Raw genomic sequence first — 24,264 nt, 5'->3', positions numbered from 1 at the left:
GTAAGGGCTAGATACTGTGAAGGGTGCCCTGGTGCTTCACAGGCTCCGTTAGCGGTTAGGTTCTTTTAGACCCCCCTAACCATTCATTCGTAGGCACGGTAAGCATAAAGCCGCATCACACCAAGAATTTAGGGTCACCTGTATGGTGGACTTCTACCACCGGAACAGGCAATCCGTAGCGTTATTCTTAGCCAGCTAACTGGCTGCCGACACCACACAGCTATCTTGGCTGTTCGGGGAGAGAAGTTGACATTGACTTTACGTCAACTCTCAATGTGGCCGAACAGCCTTCAAAATACCGTTCATGTGAAGCCTATAATCCACGGTAATCTCTATTTGCCACATTTCAGATTTGAGACCGACGCCTATTCGACATTCTAATCGTAAGACCGAAAAGTGTTCCCCCGGTATCATACTTCGCGTTAGGGCTGTGAATACCAAGATACCTTCAACTCGAAAAATCGCGGTGTGTGTCCGGACGTCACGTCTTAGGACCGCGTTCCAACGCCCATAGTCCGGCGATGACCACCGACAGCGTCGACCACGTCGTGCAAAGAGCGACGGTGTGAGGAGCGACCTAGCGACCAACCCTCGAATAGCAGAATAGGCAGCCCCCGAGGGAAGAAAGGTAAGTTGCATGCTACTTCTTTATGTTATGGAATAACAGATGTGTTTCAGTATCCTGTTCAGTATTCAGTATCCTGTCAGTATTCAGGCTGATTGAATTGTGATGATAATAATCATTCAGAAATGCACTACAAAAGATTTTATGTGTTGGACCATTTTCCCCATGGGTTCAATTCCAGGCTCGTCCCTTTCCTACTATGTATTTCTATCTCAAATCTTTCTGTGTTTCACGTTCTACCAAAACGATTCCTATACTGTTATAACCCTTCATACTAACAATTCCAAACCAAAATCAATTCCGTGGCACCTATGAGAGGTCGTAGAGTAGAGTCCATCCTTACCTTTCCTTAGCATTCGCAAGGACGTAGCCAGGGCAGATCTCGACTATTGGAGAGTGCATTGCTTCCATCTAAGAGATTAGTCCCATATCAATATCCGTGGTAACGGATGGCAGTGATGCCACTCTCATACAATAAACCAGGCTTGTTCCACCTACAAATTAGTGCGAATTGCTCAATGCCAATGCTTATGCTAATGGACCATTTTCCCCCATGATGCGTTTTGCACAATTCTCTTCAAATTATTCTTTATCATACTAGGTAGCTGCTATTTTTGAGATTACTAGTTGATTCGGATTATGTAAACTAATTTTCTGGAAATAAATAGATTGACGTCGCCTAAAAACATTAATTAAATAAAATGCACCACCATTTGCAACAACCGATTGAGCTGGAAAAAACAGAGGATGTACTTCCTATCAACGGAAAACAATGTTGCGATGTGTTTTAAAAAGCAACAGTTCTTCGTTTGCAGGGCCAATCTAATTCTCATACCTATGTGATGTTCACCTCACAAAATGGAATTAACTGTTCAGCCCACTGTGGGCACGCTGCCTCAAACAGCGGGCAAAATTTCCCCCACAACTTGCCCGCCTTCCCATAGCGATCTGTCTAGCTGACAGCTAGCTCTGTCAAACTGTAGCTGCTGTTATTGTATTTATTGCTTAGCTCATTGGATAGAGAGCACAAACGTACAATTAACTACCATACAGTCGTGATGGGAAAATGAAAACATTGGATCAATTCACTTCCATCCGTCGCGCTTTCAACATCGCAAAATTTTATGCTAGCCGTCGTCGCCGTCGCGAGTTTAATGGGTTTCCTGTGCTACCGGATTGAAGGGTGCAGTCGAGGAATAATCGCGTACTGTGATTGGTCATTGATTTTTTAAATCTGATTTCTGTAATCAAAATGCCACGAAGAATATAATGCATCTGTGAGTGAGCTGATATTCTCAAGTGAGGGGAAATTCATGTCTGTAGACATAAGATTGTGTTTGAATTATGATAAGGATCGGATTGCAAATTCAGTGGCACTTGAGGTTGTGCATTATTTCAAAAGAAGCTTGTAGCGAAGTTAGTTTCAGTGAAAATATTCGTAATCATTTCTTTCTTAGTGTAGTGGATGTGGCTGATATATGCTTTTGAAGGATAGATACAGGTAGCACTGTATGAATGGGGATTTTAAAGGTTCGTCACAATGTTTATGGGTGGCTAATAGTTGCGAATTGATGTTTGCGTTACATACTGTGAAGATGAGCAGTCATTCCTACAGTCCTGAAAAGGTTTGATGCGTCTATGATGGTTCTATCCGCATCCGTCTGTTACTCTGCATGATTGGTGATATAGTGAATGGCGCAAATGCTCGGCACACCTCGTAGAGCAACATATCCAGTCCTATAGTGAGTAAGTGGAAAAGTGCACTTGTTTTGATCTCCTCTTTGAAGTATATGGAGGAGAAAGTGATCGTGTTCGGCACTAGGCGAAAACGACGGGAAACCATGTCACGGCGAATAAATTTGATCGGAGTGTGTGCCATCAGTGGCTTATGCATTCTGCTGCTCTTTGCGAGCCACCGATTAACGTCCAACAGTTACACTACGGAGTACTTCAAGCCTCGGGAACGGAACGCCAATCTACGGCTGCTGAATGCACATAAATTCTACGGGTAAGTTGGCCATTGGAGCCGAGCACTATGCACTGACAATTTCGTCTCGTATAGTGTTATAAAGAAAGTGTTTATGATGCAAAACTATTCACCGGTGAAAGGGCAATGCGGATAGGGGAAAGTAATAAGTTTTAACCCCTTTCAAGAGTTCAGATCAAAGTTCGTTGACAGGCATGTGTGGTTGATCACTCAATGTTCAGATATTGTTTCAAGAAAAATTTCTGTGCAATAATAACAGTTAAGTAGTAAGCGAATTAAGTAATTTTAGTGATCGTAAGAGATGTTTGCTTCATTTACGGCATTATTATACAGAGTATTTGAATATATGCAGCTGAAAACATTGTTGACTTGAATAATCGTTAATCCGTTAAGCGTTAATCGGAATTCTAAATATTATATCTCACGATATTATCATCGACCTGCATGTGTTGATAACTTATTAATGAAATTTCACTTTGTAATGTTTACACCTAAAATAGAAGCGCATATAAATGTAAAATGTCTCATACATAATGAATAATATTTCAATATTTATATTAATTTTCTCCTTGAATTCATAACTTGTAAAAACTGACGCAGAGTAAGCATAAATCGTGCACTTCGCGAATATATGTTAGGCCTAAAATAATGTGATCACATTTTTCTACGACCAATCCGGGACACCTGATGCATTATATATTTTAAAAGCGTTTCAAATGAGATTTTTCTTCTATTTACCTGTAACACCCAGTATGATGCTAGAATCAAATGCCCTAACATCTACGGATATTTTCAAAACGAGAAATGTTACACAATCTAGACAATCTAGACACATTGCTGGACGCCGCCTACAAGGTACTTTCCCAAATTTTATCCCGTCGACTAGCACCAATTGCAAGGGAGTACGTGGGGCAGTACCAGGCGGGTTTTATGGACGAACGCTCCACCACAGACCAGGTGTTCGCCATTCGCCAGGTACTGCAGAAATACCGCGAATACAACGTGCCCACACATCATCTATTCATTGACTTCAAAGCCGCATATGATACAATTGATCGGGACCAGCTATGGCAGCTAATGCACGAACACGGATTTCCGGATAAACTGACACGGTTGATCAAAGCGACGATGGATCGGGTGATGTGCGTAGTTCGACTTTCAGGGTCATTCTCGAGTCCCTAGAAACCCGCAGAGGGTTACGGCAAGGTGATGGTCTTTCGTGTCTGCTATTCAACATCGCTTTGGAGGGGTAATACGAAGAGCAGGGATTAACACGAGTGGTACAATTTTCAATAAGTCCGTCCAGCTATTTGGCTTCGCCGACGACATAGATATTATGGCACGTAACTTTGAGAAGATGGAGGAAGCCTACATCAGACTGAAGAGGGAAGCCAAGCGGATCGGATTAGTCATCAACACGTCGAAGACGAAGTACATGATAGGAAGAGGTTCAAGAGAAGACAATGTGAGCCACCCACCGCGAGTTTGCATCGGTGGTGACGAAATCGAGGTGGTAGAAGAATTTGTGTACTTGGGCTCACTGGTGACTGCCGAAAATGATATCAGCAGAGAAATTCGGAGACGCATAGTGGTTGGAAATCGTACATACTTTGGACTCCACAAGACGCTCCGATCGAATAGACTTCGCCGCCGTACCAAACTGACAATCAACAAAACGCTCATTAGACCGGTAGTCCTCTACGGACACGAGACCTGGACGATGCTCGTGGAGGACCAACGCGCACTTGGAGTTTTCGAAAGGAAAGTGCTGCGTACCATCTATGGTGGAGTGCAGATGGCGGACGGTACGTGTAGGAGGCGAATGAACCACGAGTTGCATCAGCTGTTGGGAGAACCATCCATCGTTCACACCGCGAAAATCGGACGACTGCGGTGGGCCGGGCACGTAGCCAGAATGTCTGACAGCAACCCGGTGAAAATGGTTCTCGACAACGATCCGACGGGCACAAGAAGGCGAGGTGCGCAGCGGACAAGGTGGATCGATCAGGTGGAAGATGACTTGCGGACCCGTAGACTGCGTGGTTGGCGACGTGTAGTCATGGACCGAGCCGAATGGAGAAGACTCTTATATACCGCACAGGCCACTTCGGCCTTAGTCTGAATAAATGAAACGAATGTTTCAGGCGTTTTCCTGATTTTCAGATCTTCGCAGATTTGAAAATGCTCCAGAGTATACACATTTTTATGAACTGCTCCGTTTTCCATCTCACTAAACATTATATTCATCTCTTCTCAAAACAACGAAATACGGCACTAATTTCGTCGATTCTTTTTGCTAACATGCTATTGAAAAAAAAAACACAGAAATATGAAACAAATCAAATACATTTTCTTTGGATTTGGATTGGATTTAGTTTGGATTTGAATTGGATTTGGATTGGATTTGGATTGGATTTGGATTGGTTTGGATTGGTTGTATTGGTTTGGATTGGTTGTGTTGGTTTGGATTGGTTGGATTGGTTTGGAATTGCTTTGGTTTGGATTGGTTGGATTGGTTTGGTTGGTTTGGATTGGTTTGGATTGGTTTGGATTGGTTTGGATTGGTTGGATTGGTTTGGATTGGTTTGGATTGGTTTGGATTGGTTTGGATTGGTTTGGATTGGTTTGGATTGGTTTGGATTGGTTTGGATTGGTTTGGATTGGTTTGGATTGGTTTGGATTGGTTTGGATTGGTTTGGATTGGTTTGGAATTGGATTGGTTTGGATGGGATTTGGATTAGATTTACCTTGGTTTGGATTGGTTTGGATTGGATTTGGTTTGGTTTGGATTGGTTTGGATTGGTTTGGATTGGCTTTGGATTGGTTTGGATTGGTTTGGATTGGTTTGGATTGGTTTGGATTGGTTTGGATTGGTTTGGTTTGGATTGGTTGGATTGGTTTGGATTGGTTTGGTTGGTTTGGTTTGGTTTGGTTTGGTTTGGTTGGTTGGTTGGTTTGGATTGGTTTGGATTGGTTTGGATTGGTTTGGATTGGTTTGGATTGGTTTGGATTGGTTTGGTTGGTTTGGATTGGTTTGGATTGGTTTGGTTGGTTTGGATTGGTTTGGTTGGTTTGGATTGGTTTGGATTGGTTTGGATTGGTTTGGGATTGGTTTGGATTGGTTTGGTTGGTTTGGATTGGTTTGGTTGGTTTGGATTGGTTTGGATTGGTTTGGATTGGTTTGGATTGGTTTGGATTGGTTTGGTTGGTTTGGATTGGTTTGGATTGGTTTGGATTGGTTTGGATTGGTTTGGATTGGTTTGGATTGGTTTGGTTGGTTTGGATTGGTTTGGATTTGGTTTGGTTTGGTTTGGATTGGTTTGGATTGGTTTGGATTGGTTTGGATTGGTTTGGTTGGTTTGGTTGGTTTGGTTGGTTTGGTTTGGTTGGTTGGATTGGTTTGGATTGGTTTGGATTGGTTTGGTTGGTTTGGATTGGTTTGGATTGGTTTGGATTGGATCTGGATTGGTTTGGATTGGTTTGGATTGGTTTGGATTGGTTTGGATTGGTTTGGATTGGTTTGGATTGGTTTGGTTGGATTTGGATTGGTTTGGATTGGTTTGGATTGGTTTGGATTGGTTTGGATTGGTTTGGATTGGTTTGGATTGGTTTGGATTGGTTTGGATTGGTTTGGATTGGTTTGGATTGGTTTGGATTGGTTTGGATTGGTTTGGTTGGTTTGTTTGGATTGGTTTGGATTAGGTTTGGATTGGTTTGGATTGGTTTGGATTGGTTTGGATTGGTTTGGATTGGTTTGGATTGGTTGGATTGGTTTGGTTTGGTTTGGATTGGATTTGGATTGGTTTGGTTGGATTTGGTTTGGTTTGGTTTGGTTTGGATTTGGTTGGATTGGTTGGATTGGTTTGGATTGGGTTGGTTTGGTTGCATTGGTTTGCATTGGTTGCGTTGGTTTGGATTGGTTTGGATTGGTTTGGTTGGTTGGATTGGTTGGATTGGTTTGGTTGGTTTGGATTGGTTTGGTTGGTTTGGTTGGTTTGGATTGGTTTGGTTGGTTTGGTTGGTTTGGATTGGTTTGGATTGGTTTGGTTGGTTTGGTTGGTTTGGATTGGTTTGGTTGGTTTGGATTGGTTTGGATTGGTTTGGATTGGTTTGGTTGGTTTGGATTGGTTTGGATTGGTTTGGTTGGTTTGGATTGGTTTGGATTGGTTTGGTTGGTTGGTTTGGATTGGTTTGGATTGGTTTGGTTGGTTTGGTTTGGTTGGTTTGGATTGGTTTGGTTGGTTTGGATTGGTTTGGATTGGTTTGGATTGGTTTGGATTGGTTTGGATTGGTTTGGGATTGGTTTGGATTGGTTTGGATTGGTTTGGATTGGTTTGGATTGGTTTGGATTGGTTTGGATTGGTTTGGATTGGTTTGGATTGGATTTGGATTGGTTTGGATTGGTTTGGATTGGATTTGGATTGGTTTGGTTGGTTGGATTGGTTTGGATTGGTTTGGTTGGTTTGGATTTGGTTGGTTTGGATTGGTTTGGTTGGTTTGGATTGGTTTGGTTGGTTTGGATTGGTTTGGTTGGTTTTGATTGGTTTGGATTGGTTTGGTTGGTTTGGATTGGTTTGGTTGGTTTGGATTGGTTGGATTGGTTTGGATTGGTTTGGATTGGTTTGGATTGGTTTGGATTGGTTTGGATTGGTTTGGTTGGTTTGGATTGGTTTGGTTGGTTTGGATTGGTTTGGATTGGTTTGGATTGGTTTGGATTGGTTTGGATTGGTTTGGATTGGTTTGGATTGGTTTGGATTGGTTTGGATTGGTTTGGATTGGTTTGGATTGGTTTGGATTGGTTTGGATTGGTTTGGTTGGTTTGGATTGGTTTGGATTGGTTTGGATTGGTTTGGATTGGTTTGGATTGGTTTGGATTGGTTGGATTGGATTTGGATTGGTTTGGATTGGTTGGATTGGTTTGGTTGGATTGGTTTGGATTGGTTTGGTTGGTTTGGATTGGTTTGGATTGGTTTGGATTGGTTGGATTGGTTTGGATTGGTTTGGATTGGTTTGGATTGGTTTGGTTGGTTTGGTTGGTTTGGTTGGTTGGATTGGTTTGGTTGGTTTGGATTGGTTTGGATTGGTTTGGATTGGTTTGGATTGGTTTGGTTGGTTTGGTTGGTTTGGTTGGTTTGGATTGGTTTGGATTGGTTTGGTTGGTTTGGATTGGTTTGGATTGGTTGGATTGGTTTGGATTGGTTTGGATTGGTTTGGATTGGTTGGTTTGGTTGGTTTGGTTGGTTTGGATTGGTTTGGATTGGTTTGGTTGGATTGGTTTGGATTGGTTTGGATTGGTTTGGATTGGTTTGGTTGGTTTGGATTGGTTTGGTTGGTTTGGATTGGTTTGGATTGGTTTGGATTGGTTTGGATTGGTTTGGTTGGTTTGGATTGGTTTGGATTGGTTTGGATTGGTTTGGTTGGTTTGGTTGGTTTGGATTGGTTTGGATTGGTTTGGATTGGTTTGGATTGGTTTGGATTGGTTGGTTGGATTGGTTGGATTGGTTTGGATTGGTTTGGATTGGTTTGGTTGGTTGGTTTGGATTGGTTTGGATTGGTTGGATTGGTTTGGTTGGTTTGGATTGGTTTGGATTGGTTGGTTTGGATTGGTTTGGATTGGTTTGGATTGGTTTGGTTGGTTGGATTGGTTTGGATTGGTTTGGATTGGTTTGGATTGGTTTGGATTGGTTTGGATTGGTTTGGATTGGTTTGGATTGGTTTGGATTGGTTTGGATTGGTTTGGTTGATTGGTTTGGATTGGTTTGGATTGGTTTGGATTGGTTTGGATTGGTTTGGATTGGTTTGGATTTGGTTTGTTTGGATTGGATTTGGATTGGTTTGGATTGGTTGGATTGGTTTGGTTTGGATTGGTTTGGTTGGTTTGGATTGGTTTGGATTGGTTTGGATTTGGTTGGTTTGGTTTGGTTGGATTGGTTGGATTGGTTGGATTGGTTTGGTTTGGATTTGGTTTGGTTGGTTTGGATTGGTTTGGATTGGTTTGGTTGGTTTGGATTGGTTTGGATTGGTTTGGATTAAATTTGGATTGGTTTGGATTGGATTTGGATTGGTTTGGTTGGTTTGGTTGGTTTGGATTGGTTTGGATTGGTTTGGATTGGTTTGGATTGGTTTGGATTGGATTTGGATTGGTTTGGATTGGTTGGATTGGTTTGGATTGGTTTGGATTGGTTTGGTTGGTTTGGATTGGTTTGGATTGGTTTGGATTGGTTTGGATTGGTTTGGTTGGATTGGTTGGATTGGTTTGGATTGGTTTGGATTGGTTTGGTTTGGATTGGTTTGGTTGGTTTGGTTGGTTTGGATTGGTTTGGATTGGTTGGATTGGTTTGGATTGGTTTGGATTGGTTTGGTTGGTTTGGTTGGTTTGGATTGGTTTGGATTGGTTTGGTTGGTTTGGATTGGTTTGGATTGGTTTGGATTGGTTTGGATTGGTTTGGATTGGTTTGGATTGGTTTGGATTGGTTTGGTTGGTTTGGATTGGTTTGGTTGGTTTGGTTGGTTTGGTTGGTTTGGATTGGTTGGATTGGTTTGGATTGGTTTGGTTGGTTTGGTTGGTTTGGATTGGTTTGGATTGGTTTGGATTGGTTTGGATTGGTTTGGATTGGTTTGGATTGGTTTGGATTGGTTTGGATTGGTTTGGATTGATTTGGATTGGATTTGGTTGGTTTGGATTGGATTTGGTTGGATTTGGATTGGTTTGGATTGGTTTGGATTGGTTTGGATTGGTTTGGATTGGTTTGGATTGGTTTGGATTGGTTTGGATTGGTTTGGATTGGTTTGGATTGGTTTGGATTGGTTTGGATTGGTTTGGATTGGTTTGGATTGGTTTGGATTGGATTTGGATTGGTTTGGATTGGTTTGGATTGGTTTGGATTGGTTTGGATTGGTTTGGATTGGTTTGGTTGGTTTGGATTGGTTTGGATTGGTTTGGTTGGTTTGGATTGGTTTGGATTGGATCTGGATTGGTTTGGTTTGGATTGGATTTGGTTGGTTTGGATTGGTTTGGATTGGTTTGGATTGGTTTGGATTGGTTTGGATTGGTTTGGATTGGTTTGGATTGGTTTGGATTGGTTTGGATTGGTTTGGTTGGTTTGGATTGGATTTGGATTGGATTTGGATTGAATTTGGATTGGATTTGGATTGGATTTGGATTGGATTTGGATTGGATTTGGATTGGATTCGGATTGGATTTGGATTGGATTCGGATTGGATTTGGATTGGATTTCGATTGGATTTCGATTGGATTTGGATAGGATTTGGATAGGATTTGGATTGGATTTGTATTGGATTTGGATTGAATCTGGAATGATTTTGGATTGGATTTGGATTGAATTTGAATTGGATTTGGATTAGATTTGGATTGGAATTGGATTTGCTTTGGATTTGGATTTAATTTGAATTGGATTGGATTTGGATTGAATTAGGATTGAATTTGGATTGGATTTGGATACGATTTGGATTGGATTTGGATTTGATTTTGATTTGGATTGGATTTGGATTTGATTTGGTTAGATTTGAATTGGATTTGGATTGAATTTGGATTGATTCTGGATTTGATTTGGTTTGGATTTGGGTTTGATTTGAATTGTATTTAGATTGGATTTAGTATGGATTTGGATTGGATTTTTGATCGTTTTTGAGTGGGATTGGATTTTGATTGAATTCCAATTCAATTAGGATTCGTTCTTTATTGAATTTTGTTTTTTTGGATTGTGTTTGGATGTTGATTTTGATTTGATTTGAATAAGATTGATTTAATTTGAGTTTGATTTAATTAGGGGAAAATACCTATTCTTGGCAGTCTAAGACATTCGCCAAATTGAATGATAATATAAAGAATAATTACACTAAAACACAGGTCCAGTTTAACTGGTATACATTTGTATGCTCTTTCTTTGATGGTTGGTGTTCACTAAATATAACAGCTTTTACCACAAACTCAGTAAATTTAATATAAAGTAACAGGTTAACGTTTCTTCTGTTGGCATAGCAATTTCTATTATCAGCAATGAATTTGCTCCCTTTAGCAACTAGACATGGAAGTAGAAAACTGGTAATGTATTGGTGCCAAATGCTGATTGTTTATATCCTCGAGTAGTAAAATTCATTCATATTAATCGGCCGCACGCTCATCTCGCTTCACTCAATTTTGGAACAAACTTTATTGTTTATCAAAACTGGTTTAAAGCAAAACATGAATTTTTAGCCTTGGCATCAATTTTATGTCATGTAGACATATAGGCAAAAGCATTTAAACACATTGTAAAACAAATTTAACCCTTATGCGGCCAACAAAAAACAGACGTGAATGGCAGATAGGGTACCCGTGTACCCAGATATTGACCGTTTCATAACTTTTACCATTTTCAACCTATTTGAATAATGTTGGCCATTTTAGAGAAGGGAACTTATATGCTTTTTGTTCGCTGTCAAGATTTACATTTTTTGTCTTTTGTAATGCCTTAGAGTCTTAGAGTTTTGTAATGCCAAAAGTCTATCAACCAGTTTCAAATAAACAACTTGCTCTTTGCGGTCCTTACATGATATGTTTGTTTCATCAATAAAAATCATTGTGGTTGTGTACAAGACACGACCGCTCGACATAGCTACGTAAAACCAAATCTATACACATTAGAGTGGGGCGCAGTTGTATGGAAAAACGCAAACTTCGTCCGATCAAGTGAGATCAAGGCTTTTCTGAATCGTTTTGGGACCCCAATCAACTGTGCAAAATATGGGATCGATTGGTTGCAACCTCGCATGCCGCATCGCGTTTTAAATTTACATGGAGATTAGTATGGGAAAACGTACTTTTTAACATTTTTGCTCTTAGCGGCTTAAATTTATCATCAATCACGTGACTCAATACGTTAGCATCTAGTCTGGAAGATGCCGAAAGACTTTGCCGAAGAAGGTACGTAGTGGGAAGGTCTACAAAAAATGTTATTACGTTTCGAAAATTTATTGTGTTAACCATATGCAAGAAATCAATGTTTCTGCCAGCACTACCGGTCAACCTACGGTTCTCGAAAGGCAAAACCCATCTTCCTTCTCGTCTGATTTTTTTCTTTGTGAAATGATTCCGGATAGCTCCCATTAGCTCTAAAGCCCTATAAGATCAATTATTTTGAAATAACACTCAGTTAAATTATTGGTCTACGTAGTACGGCAGTGCTGGCAGAATAAACGAATTTTTGCATATGGTTTGAACACTCAATGTTCTAAGTATTATAACTTTTTTCGTGGACGTTCCAGCAACGTGCTTTCTTCAGCAAAGTTTTTCGGCATCCTTTGGGTTATACTTTAACGCAATGTGCCACTTGGTTCACGATGAACTGAAGCCTCTAGCAGTAAAAATGCAAAAATATACGTTCTCCCATACTAATTTCCATACAAACTTCAAACGCGATGCGGAAAGCGAGGAAACTACCAATCGGTCCCAAACTCTGCACAGTTGTTAAGGACCCAGAATGGCTTCAAAAAACCATTGATTTGAAAAACTGACCATGACGCCCCACTCTAATACACATAAGAATGAATTTTTGTCTGTCTGCCCTAGGAAACGGCATGAACATTTGTATGTAGAGGTTTTTGGAAACAATGAAGATTCTTATGATGGTATTAGACCCCTACTCTTCTGGAATGGGGACTCCCGTACAAATGAAGTACAAATTTCTGCTTTAATCGAAAATTAATTTAAAAAATGGAATCCGAATTTGCGAATTTCGAATACTTAACCGTCTTTTAAATAATGTAACAAATATATAATTAATCAGTTTTAGGTGAAGAGAAGCTCGTCGGTTCTGGTAGTATAGTATATTAATAATATATTCCACCTCGTTGATGTATATGTTGAATAATGGGCAGCACTGTCCTATCCAGCCGCTGGAGCCACCCCATTCTTACACTACGTTTCACAGTTGAATAATAAATAATACCCTAAAAGTAGGCAATTATTTATGGTTGAAATGCGCTATGTAGGAACGGGGATGGTTATGATTTTTTTTGATGAGCTTGGAAAGTATTGAAGTTGCAAAAGGAAAACGGTCCTGTCACATAAGGGTAAAAATACTACGGTGTTGCTATCACTTTTGGTATAATTCATGGTCTGCGTAAAAATCTGAATAGAAGCATTTGTAGGGTTTCTTACCCCATTCCCGGCCTAACATGCATACGACTGCATTATTTAATTGATATTTATGACAGGAAACATTTTTTCCTCAATTTCGTGGGCCGTGCAATACTGCAATGGGGTTCACTTCTGCTTAAAAATAGCTTTTCTTGGTAAACATTGTTTGAAAAGGCTTTTATTTGATTTAAATAAACGATGTCCAGCACTAATTTCAGTCATAGCGATTTCAAATCCGGCCCACTTCCAAACTAGTTCCCGGCCTAAGCAAAATTTCGCTCAATCTCTCAACATCTTACTCTCATTCTCTCTCGACGGTAGAAAATGCGACGTAAACAAAAATATGCACGTTCAACGTCGACATGATGCCAGATGTTATTATTTATAATAATTTTTATTTGGCTGAAAAGATATATTCGCTCATTCAAATTACTTCCAAACGCTTAAAAACTATATTTTTTTTACTTTTTGTAATCGAGAGAATTATAAATAACATGATAGAGTCAATGTATTAGATAGTTTTCCTATGAACGATGAAGGATTTTTTTCATACTAAAAAAAATCCTGGCCTTTTGGCAGCACGGTGCGGCTAGAAGTTCTTATGCCGAGGTGAATTTTTGTTTGGTTTGAGGATACATTTTCAAATGTATTCTAATATGTTTATATTAGTTCTAGTGAAACGAACAACTAGAAAAGATGAAAGTGCGTGAGTTTAGAATTATTGTGTGGTGATTAACAGCTTCAACCAATGATTGTATCGAGTACTGTGGCGATTTCCAGGTAGGTGTTTATATGAAAATACTGTTTTGTAAAAGTGGAAAGATTCACTTCGGCTCAGTGGTGCAGCAACGGAGAGCGAATGTTCGAAATCTACATTTTGTTTTCTATAATTGGACCAATTAGGAGTGAAATAAATGGTTAAAAATATTGAGTATTGTGCAGAAATAAACGGGAGACTTTTTTAAAATTATCAATCATAAGCTTACGGCTTCCAAAAAGTATGAATCTTTAGTTTTCTGTGCAGTGAGCCGGGAATCGGGTCCATAGGCCCAAGTAGTGATTTACCCTATTTTAACACTTTTTTTTAAAATAAATGCCATTGCCGGATTTTTGTTCGTATTTTTCCTAAAATCAAATCACAAAGAATTGTGCGTGGTATCTTTTTAGCGTGTGTTTGATATGCTCACAAACACATTCTCCCGCTCTATTCCGAAGTGAGCTGCTGCCAAAGAAAACGAACAGTGCCGATTTTATTTAGTGAAATATAGAGCAAATATTGCATAAATTTGCTCTTTGTGGTGATAATCAAGTGGTGATAAAGTGTAAAAAGTAGTTTACGTACCTAATTTGTCGTGTCATACGCAATAAAGAGGAGAAACAGGCGATCCAAAAAAGTAAGTAACAGTTTGCTTTTCGTGCGCTGCTTTCTTTGGCAATGCAATATTGGCAAGGATTTCGTAGGTGCAAATTTGTTTCGGTGATTAACACATCAAATCTTGTTACTTCTACACAAACAATTTATTTAAATTAAAGCTTAGACTTGAAATTGTGTGATTGAATCAAAATTGTGTTCATAAATAGTGTATGTTTGCTGGAAAACGCAAATATTGTTGAGGGTGCCAACAACTGTCGCACCCTGCCAATGCCGTATTCTACCCTAGATTGGATGGGTTTTGTTTGGTAATCTAACGCTTTTACGGTTGTATTGTGTTACAATTCAAACATTTTTTCAGTGTTTTTTTTTTTAGAGTTATAAACTGCCCAACAATATAGCTATAAAGACATTCAACTTTAATTACATTCCACGAGAGGAGAGGAGGCGAAAAATGTAGTATATGAGGTCAGGTATATAAAAAATCTGAAAAAAATATTAACTCTTCTGCATTGTGCTACTGGATATCAGTTAATGTCCATCGTTCGGGTCACGACAATTTCCACATTGTCTAGACCCTCCAAGTTATTCAAATTATTCAGAATTTTGTCAACATTTGATAATCTTTCAGAATACCAAGATCCTTTAATTCCTACGGAAATGGTCTAAATACGGCGAATTTTCAAAGTCCCATTCTCTTTTTTCCTCTGATTATTCGAATCCGTTACAGATATTTTAAACATAAACATAATTTATATGAATATGTGAATTCCAAACAATTCCACCACTTGATTGTATATTTTCAGATACATATTCCGAAGAGTAAATTGTTTTAGTAAAACGACTTTTCTGTTGATGTTGAAATACGTATTTTCGGATTGATTTGTTACAGATATTTTATTTTTTGCCTTTCTCGTATACAAAGTAAACGCAAAGACTATATGTTTGCTCTTTTATGGAAAGTTTTGCAATTGTTGCATAAATCACAAACTCGAAACGAGTGGTTTAACAGATATTAGAACGGGGAAATGTTATCTTCGTATAGCATATAAAAACACTCACTCATATCACAAGGCCAAACAAAATGTGCAAAATAAGCGGTCGTTTCAATTTATGCGTGGGTGCACCCAGTTGATAAGATGTACAAACAGCAGCAAATTATAACCATCCGTAACGTTGCACTGAGTAACGATCTTTTCTTTTTGTTTTCAGCACGAAAACATTCAGCGGGAGTTCATCGTACGACACATACCCGCCAATTCCGACGCCTCAGAACTCTACGGTCACCATCGAGGATATTCTCAACTATCAGCGCTCGCGGATAGCGGACGAAATGGCCGAGTTCGAGTACCCGAACGGCCTGTACAGCAATGGCGCGTCCAAACTGTCGGATCTGACACCGGAAACGGGCGGCCAGCCGATGCGCAGCATCATCATCACCACGTGGCGCTCGGGTTCGACCTTCTTGGGCGACATTCTGAACGCCATGCCCGGTAATTATTACCACTACGAACCGCTGCTGGATTTCGATATCATACAGATCCGCGGTCCGCCGAACGATCGGATTGCCGTCCACAATCTCAAACATCTGCTCAAGTGTGATTACAACGAGATGGAAAGTTATTTGGATTTTGGTCGAACGCATAACTACCTATTCAGTCATAATACTCGCCTGTGGCGACACTGTCGGCTGTTTCCGCACTTTTGCTACGAGCCAAAGTTCCTGGGACCTTTCTGCAAGCTGTTCCCAATGCAGAGTATGAAGGTTGTACGCCTGAGGGCATCGCTTGTCCAACCACTGCTGGAGGACGAAAGGTAAGTGCGATGGAAAAGATGTGGAATAAGAGTTGCAACGGTAATCAATACGCCCGGGGCACACCTTCCACTTTAACACGTGTAGCACTGGCTGATTGTTCGAGCATTGCTTTTTAGTTTTAACCCTGTAACCGCCACCGGGGATGAAATTGATCTCAAATATTGCCTTATTATCGCATCGCGCTTTCTGCACCCCGTTTACTTGATTCTTATGAGTGAATAGCATTGTGGGGTATCATTTGGCGCGGCCGTACCTTTCGACAATGATTCGTCGGGTGAAGTTTTGTGCAAGTACCCATTTGGAAACATTACAACAGTCGCGCAGTTTGTTACATCCAGAGAATTTGACAATACATTGTTTGATTAGGATAATGAGCCTCACTGTTCTATTCCTAAAGGATGACTAAAAGTTTATATGTACGTTGAATATGTATAACAGGTGCAAGTTTCATCATGATTGGTCAACACATTACGCAGAAAAGTGAAAGGAGAAAAAACTTGAAAATCCAGAATGGACTGGTACTAATATAGCAAAAGTGTTAATGTGCAGCTTTTAGGACAATAGTGCTATATTGTGACTGCACGCGCCTATTTCTCCAGTGAATTGAAGTTCATGTTTGTTGATAAATTTGCGAAGAAAGTTATGTTCTGGCAAGGGATGTGTAGTTGCGCATTCAACCTTTTATTCACATTCGTGACAACGACATCAAACATTTACATGGATGAATGATCACTTGAAGAAATGGGTTTAGTCATTTAATTGTCAGCATAACGGAGATGTTTTGTTTAAGCATGATTTGGTTAGTTATTAGGGGAAGGTGGGGAGACTTTTTCCCCGGGGAGACTTGATCACCCCTTGTTTTATCGAGAACTAAAGTAGTATTGTTCTAGCATATTTTTTAGAATAGATCCTCTAAACAAATGACCTTTATGTTGTGAGTTATTTTTTGGATTGACAACCTTATTTATTCTGCAGGGCGGTTTGTATGTTTTGACCTTCCTAAAGATTTTTTATTGGCCACGCAAAATTTGAACAACTTTTCATAACAATGACCAAATGCTTCCCTTTTTTCACAGCACAAAACCATAAATATGCTGAATGATCTGTACTGAAGAAAATGTCAACATTCCATCAAAGTTTTAGGATAATTGGATTTGAAGTTATTGCCTCAATATGGTGACACTTGATCCCCCATTAGTCACCCATACAAAAATTTGACGAAAAAGTCTCAATCTGTTCTCAGGCTTCTGATTTTTTGAAGATTTGACAGATTTGATGAAGGGTTGGCAAGAAAAAATATTTATTGCGTAGATATCATAGAAAGGGGATCAAGTCTCCCCAAAATCTGAAATTGCATGCGCTGTCGAATTCAATAACAAAAATCGCTCAAATATACGCACAGCAATTCGGAAATTCTTCGTATTTTGAAGGAAAAATATTTAAAAAAATTGAGAGCACCTTTTTTACATTTATCAAAGCAAGTTCTTGGGGAGGGATCAATTTCCCCCGAATACTTCAAAAGTCGATTTTTGACAGCACTCCAAAAAAATCGATAGTGTGCCAATAACAACAATAATTTAAGGACTGTCATTCAACAGTAAAGATAAATACTATATTTCTTAGGGAGTATGTGTGGAAATCGCGCATGTTTATTTATTTTTGACTGTGATCAGAAAAGGAAATCAGAAAAGCAGATCAAGTCTCCCCAGTCTCCCCTACTATTCTGAATCTCTTTGAATTGGTTTTAGAGTAGTTTGCCGCCAATAAGATCGATTTCATGGGGCTTCACGGTCGTGCAGTTAGCGACATTAATCGTCTGGGCGCATATGCGTGCTGTGGAGTTTGGATTCAATTCCCGCCCTAGTAAGGAGAAAACTTTTCGTAAAGCGGCAAATTTTTCTCTGGTGCTCTGGATGTTGTGTAAATGCCCTGTTCGTTGTCTAATGCTAGGTGTTTTGTATTTAGTCCGTGCAACCTCTGGCCGAAGACGGTGATCCTGTTTTTATAGGGTCGAGGCAGCTGACATATGACATAACCCTCGCATTTGCGTTGATTTGTTGATGTTGAATATTAATTGGTTTGACAGGGTTTGACCAAACCCTGACAGGGATCCACATTTTGTGCAGCGCTGCGGCGATGGTCTCAAAACTGGAACTTTATTGCGACCACGCATTCAATATTTGCCAAGAATCCTTTGCGAGCAGCATCTTTGACGGACCGTGTTCGCCCTACCTACGTTTGATCAGAAGAACAGATCATCCACATTTTTGGTAGATTGCCTTCATCCATGGACCTCTGTAGCACCGTCGTGAGCATGGTCGGATATGCTCAGGATCGTTCAGATCGCTGCATAGAATGACTATTTTTGGAACTCATACAGCGAGAATCTTGGCCAACGCTAATGCTTGCTGTCGTATCGTACACATTTACAGCCGATACTAGTGATATTTGGATCATGTGGTGGACCATCCACTTTTGTCTTTTTATGGACTCGTGATACTGCTTCAATCAATTTATCTCCTTTAAAACGTCGTTTACACCCAAGTGGGAAGTAAGAAATGACAAATGATAAGTGAGACATAAGAAGTTTAGAGCCAGACGTCTTACTTCTCTCATTTTTCTCTTCTCACTTCTTCCTGCGAAAGAAGAGTAGTGTAAAGTGAGACGTCTCACATCGTATTTCTTACTGTCTACTTCTTATCACTTCTCACTCCTTACTGTAAATAGCGAGCAATGAGCAACTTCTCACAGAGAGAAGTGAGAACGGGGGGAATAATTAGAGGAAACAAGTGATAAGTTAGAAGTGAGGAATGAGATTTGAGAAGTCAGGTTTCTCACTTCTCACTTAGTATTTCTCATTTCTCACCACAGTGAGGTAACTGAAATAAGAAGTGAGAAGTGAGAAATGATTCCTCAACTTTCAATTATCATTATCACTTTTCATATTCATTATTGTTCGACCAAAAGGCATCACACAACTATTCTTTATCAGAGCACGAACACAATATGACTAGACTCATTTGCCTTGCATGCTTTAATATTTCCTAGAATACGACGTTTTTTTGTAATCAAAGATGGATTCTCGAATATTTCCATAAAAGTAGAAACTACGATTGCATAAAACTGAAACATGCTTTACAGATAATGCAACAGAAACACAATTTTCTTCTTTTTTCGTTGCTAAAAAAAACGTTTCTTTGTCCTTATTATCTTTAAGAAAAACAAATCTTTTTCTTAGGTTATCTTTTGTTGCTTATTTTGCATGTTCATTCATTTCATTTATTTAGTCTACATCTAAACAGATAACACTGAATCAACAATTTGACGCCGCAATACAAGGTTCGAAGCCGCATCTCTCCATCTTCGAATACGCCCCACGCTCGCCAAGTCGTTTTGCACCTGCCCATCTCGCTCGCTTCCACGCCGTCTCGTACCTGCCGGATCGGAAGCGAACACCATCTTTGCAGGGTTGCTGTCCGGAATTCTTGCAACATGTCCTGCCCATCGTTCCCTTATTTTGCATGTTCACTGATGGAATTTTAATTTCCTGGCCAAACGACATTTTTGGCCATATGACCCGTTTAGCTAATCGACATTTTCAGTCCTCTCTGCCAAACGACCATTTCAGGCAAACGACATTTCCAGTCAAATAACCTGTTCGTCCAAACGAGGCTCTGCTTTGTGTGGTCGAAAAAAAAGTAATTAGTGCGCGATCGAACATGTTGTGAAGTGCAGAACGATTTCGAGATCCGCGTTATTTTCATTGTGCCTTCAAACAACACGTTACACCCGGAATACCGTTTACCAAATCAAATCTTGCTACACTCCCTGCCCCATATACCAATGGGGTAAATCCGGGTGAGATGCCACATCTTTTTAAAAATCGATATTTCTTCAAAACAATCCGTTAAAATGAAACTCTAATTAATGTTTTTGATAGTTTAGGGATCCAACTACATAGTGTAGATATTATTTGCAAAAAAAAATCGGGCTGTACTATTTACGATACAAAAAAAAGGTCAAATCCGGGTGAGCCACACCTCAGGAGGAGATGCCGCATGTGGGAAATGTTGGAGAAATGGGATTATATTTTTTTTTGTGTCAACATTCGACCTGTATTCGGCCACTGCCGGCCGTATTCGGCCACTTTACACATTAAATATCATCTGTTGTTTTTTTGTGTAATAACAGCTGGCCTAGTAATTACGGAGTAGTTGTGGGCGATCAATTATGCTCCTGCTCGACATTTTCGGCCATATGTCCTTTTCGGCCATATGTCCTTTCGAGCTAATGACATTTTCGGTCAAACCGAATTCAGCCGAATGACTTTCGGCCCAACGGTACCAAATGTCTTTCAGCCGAATGACTTTTGGTAAAATGACCCTTCCCCATATTTGCTTTATATTCCTCTAACTTCCTCTTATTTTAATATTCCATATTATATCTTATTAAGGCTGACCATACATACCGTATTTAACGGGACAGTCCCGTTTTTTAGACCTTATTGTGCTGTCCCGCCGTGAATAATCTAAAAAATCCTCAATTTGTTCCGTTTTTTCATTGATTCTTACAAAATAAAAAAAAATCAATGTTTTAAACAGGAATCTAAAAGCAAATACAAAGAAAGTGGACGAAACCCATTAAAAAAGTGTGAGATGTTATGTTTATTGTGTTGATTTTCAAAGAAAGCTATTTATACCGTTATGTATTTTGCATGGATTGACTTTCTTAAGGTTTTTCACAGGACAAAGGATGAGAACGGGAGGTTTCTTCATTTCATTTCAATGACTTTTTCCTGCTTAGTTCGAAGCCAATTAAAATGTGACCAATTTCATCAATTAATTAAACGGAACCGGTAACACATCACACTTCCTTCCTCTCCCTAGTTACGGTGAAGATGGGCGTGGCCAGGAGTAGTAATCCTCATGCTTTTGTTATTTTTGTTTAAGACTGGAATCAAGAACCACTCCCCTTCTTGATTTCTGATAGCATTCTAGATAAGGATCTCAAAAGTAAAACATGAGTATCACTAGTACGAATTACACCGTAACAATGCTAATGCTAATTCTGAATATTTCGTCTACTGTAGAAAATCGACGACAATAAAAAAAATATCAATCAGTTGTACAAATCGAGTTTTGAGGCAGTTTCAAACCGAGGGAAAGTTTGTTCGGATTCCGGTCCTCACGTACTTTAAGGCTAGTTTACAGATGGCCGGATTTATGGGATTCCGTTGTAGGAAGTTAGAATTTCGGCCCGATTCAAAATACAATCCGGCGGAAATTTCCGAGAGTCCGAGTTGTAAACCTGCCTATAAATTAGCCGGGATTTGTTTTACTTTTGGCGACGAAATTGCATGAGTCCCGCCCTTTTAGAAGCAGATGAGAACAATATCAATGGACAAGATTCCCGATGTGTGAGGCTACTTTTAGCGTCATTTAAATCAATTTCGATCAAAAAGTACATTTAAGAACATGCGCCAACCATATTCATGGATATAATTAGAATTACATTCTTTTCTTGTTATTCTTGTTCGTAGATTTTCTTTCACTTATATTCATGAAAAAGGGTTTTAGCACAAAAAATCTATAATCCCACCCAATTGCTCTTTTCGCATATATGCCTTTTGACAGGGTATTTTGAATATTGTTTTTTGTTATTTTCAATTGTTCATAATTAAAAAGTTTCTGATATTGATCAGTAATAAAATCCATGTTTAAAAATAAATTAAAAATGTCAAAATCCAACTATTTTTTAAAAATATTTTGAAACAATGTGTTATTAATGTAAATAATGTTCTTTCGTGTTTTTTCCGCGCCTCTTTGAAGATTGAATTTTGTAGTATTTTTCCACATTTTGCTATCGATAATTCTCTCGATCGGACTTCGTATTTGGTAAGGATTGAATAGCGATTGCCTTGTTGTTTAATCAGTCGGTTGCTTCAACGATAACGATATAAATATCATTTTCTCTCGTTCATTTCTTCTATTATTTGTAATAAAAGATGCTACATACTATCAGAAAAAGGTTTTTAAGTGAAATTTGTAAAAAGTTGGTGTTTTAAATTAGCACAACCCTTGAGAATCATGCATACATTATTTGCAGTCTAGGTAACATAAATTCATTTTGCTCTAAAAATCAAACTTTTGAATTTTTAATTAAATTCAATTTAATAAACTAGTAACACGGCCAAGGTGCCCTTTTGAAAATTTGAATTTCCAATCGCCAATCGAAATAATCGATTATCATTTTCACCCAATCAGCAATCGGTACGATTTTCAGTGACTAATTGGCACATCCTATCCTAGCTATTTCGGAATTGTTAAAAAAAATCATTATCTTCCCCTTGGGAAAAACCGATTTCAAAAACAGCTGCAATGTATACAAATGAATACAAACAAATGTAAATTTTACGTTTCTTATGAGATTTTTTGATACACTTTATAATGCACGAAAAAAGTATCATTACCGCCAGGTGGTTTAATCAGGAGTTTTCTTCCCACTTCCCAGTTTCTCATGTGTTACAAAAAACTTACATATCAGAGCGTCGTTGGACCAGTGATGGAATCAAGGATGTTTTCCATCCTTTAGTAGTTTGTTGATAACTCATTCCAGAGGCTTTATTTTAAAATGTGTTGTATCGTGGACTTCTAGTGCGCTGAGGACTTCGCAGTTAATAACTGTGGAAGTGCTTAGTGAACACTAAGCTGCGAGGCGGCTCTGTCCCAGTGTGGGGATGTAATGCCAAGAAGAAGAAGAAATAGGGACCGACTATTGAGGACCAGTACTGAGATTTTTATTTTCATTGAGAGAGGTCATGCGATATTTACACTTTATTCTCGCCGCTTTCATAGAAAACATAAACAATGAAAGGAATTCGGCCAAATTTTCACGGATTTTTATTTCTTGAAAGCACATCAAACTAGTGTAAACAAGCTGTTTCTTCTTCAAAAATGTTACTTCTAGCATTAGCATTGAGCAATTCGCACAAATTCGTAGGTGGTACAAACCAAGACTATTGTATGAGAGTAGCACCAATTTCATCCGTTATATATATTGATATTGATTTGGGACTAATCACTCTTAGATGGAAGCAATGCACTCTCCAATAGTCGAGATCTGTCCTTGCGAATGCTGAAGAAGGGGAGGATGGTTAGTTGGACACCTACTGAAGAAAGATGCAGAGAACTCTACGACCTCTCATAGGTGCCACGGGAGGACTTTTTTTGGATTTGTTAGTGTGGAAGGTTATAACAGTAGGAATCGTTTTGGTAGAACATGAAACACAGAAAGAACCAAGATAGAAATACAAAGTAGGAAAGGGACAAGCCTTGAATTGAACCCACGACCTCCTGCTTATAAGGCAGAAGCGGTAGCCACTAGACCACCGAGCTCGTCTTCTTCAAAAATGTTAGTTCTAACTCGAAAATCAAAAAATCCAAAAATACAATCATTTTATCGATTAGTCATCGTTATTTGTATAGATCTATTAAAACTATTTAGAAATTTAAATTTCAAAACAAAGTAACATTCCCATCGTGCCTGCTTGTAATGTAACAGGTGACCGGGAGACAGCTACATTTTCATTTGGTCTCTTGAAAATGAAAATGCAACTGTTTTCGCTCTCACATGACAGTCACGAAAACTACCAGTACTGTTGAGGACAGCATTGAACTGATTTTTTTTCCAACGATTTGTTTTGAGTAAACTGTATCACCAAATTGCTCCTGCTACATATCTGCTCACCACCCTTAATGTGGCGTGTAAATTCCTACTTCACAGGAATTCGTTACAGAGTTAAACTAAATTAGAGCAACTTGAGGAACCAGTTTCAGGCCAATCTAAAAAAAAAACTTTTAGACATGAGACAGGCTCTTTCTCTTCCTCCGCAAATGGAATAAATGTTCGCTCAAGGATCGCCTTTCCGCTATATTGCCAGCCAGTGGTGTGGTGCAGCTTTGTAGGGCTTATATGGAGCAGTGGCAGTAGCAACGCGCATCAGAGCATAACTTTTACTCATGTGCAAATTTATTGCGTAAGAATCGCAATGCGAAAAGCGGTATCAACAACGGTTTTCAAGCAATTTGTTTAGTTTCGGCATGGTTTTGCTTCCTGTTCCTGAACACACAAAGAATTTATTTCTGGCCAGAAGAGCATTGAGAATTAATACATTCCGAAATGTGCAATTCATAACATCTCTTTTTATTCTTAATCGTACTACAACATGATTCGCCAAAGATAACTGAACACCAAGCCATCAAAATCCTTCGCCATAACCCACTGAAGCTGTGTCATGATCCCACAGCGAAGGTAAACCAGTCCC

The 24,264-nt window shown here is 39.2% G+C and overlaps 1 protein-coding gene across 1 annotated transcript in view; it reads left to right on the top strand.

Moving 5' to 3' along the window:
- Positions 1–1,647: 1,647 nt before the first annotated feature.
- Positions 1,648–24,264, top strand: part of LOC134212473 (carbohydrate sulfotransferase 5) — a 94,590-nt gene continuing 71,973 nt past the window's right edge. Inside the window, exons 1-3 of the mRNA XM_062690371.1 lie at positions 1,648–1,902; positions 2,083–2,633; positions 15,338–15,940. Of these exons, the coding sequence (XP_062546355.1) occupies positions 2,416–2,633; positions 15,338–15,940 (821 nt within the window). The 5' untranslated portion in view covers positions 1,648–1,902; positions 2,083–2,415. The remainder of the gene's footprint in view (positions 1,903–2,082; positions 2,634–15,337; positions 15,941–24,264) is intronic.

Source organism: Armigeres subalbatus, chromosome 2 (assembly GCF_024139115.2).
Source record: "Armigeres subalbatus isolate Guangzhou_Male chromosome 2, GZ_Asu_2, whole genome shotgun sequence".
NCBI classification, from domain to species: Eukaryota; Metazoa; Arthropoda; class Insecta; order Diptera; family Culicidae; genus Armigeres; species Armigeres subalbatus.
Note: the sequence above shows the minus strand (reverse complement) of the source record. Positions and strands in the feature narration are given on the sequence as shown.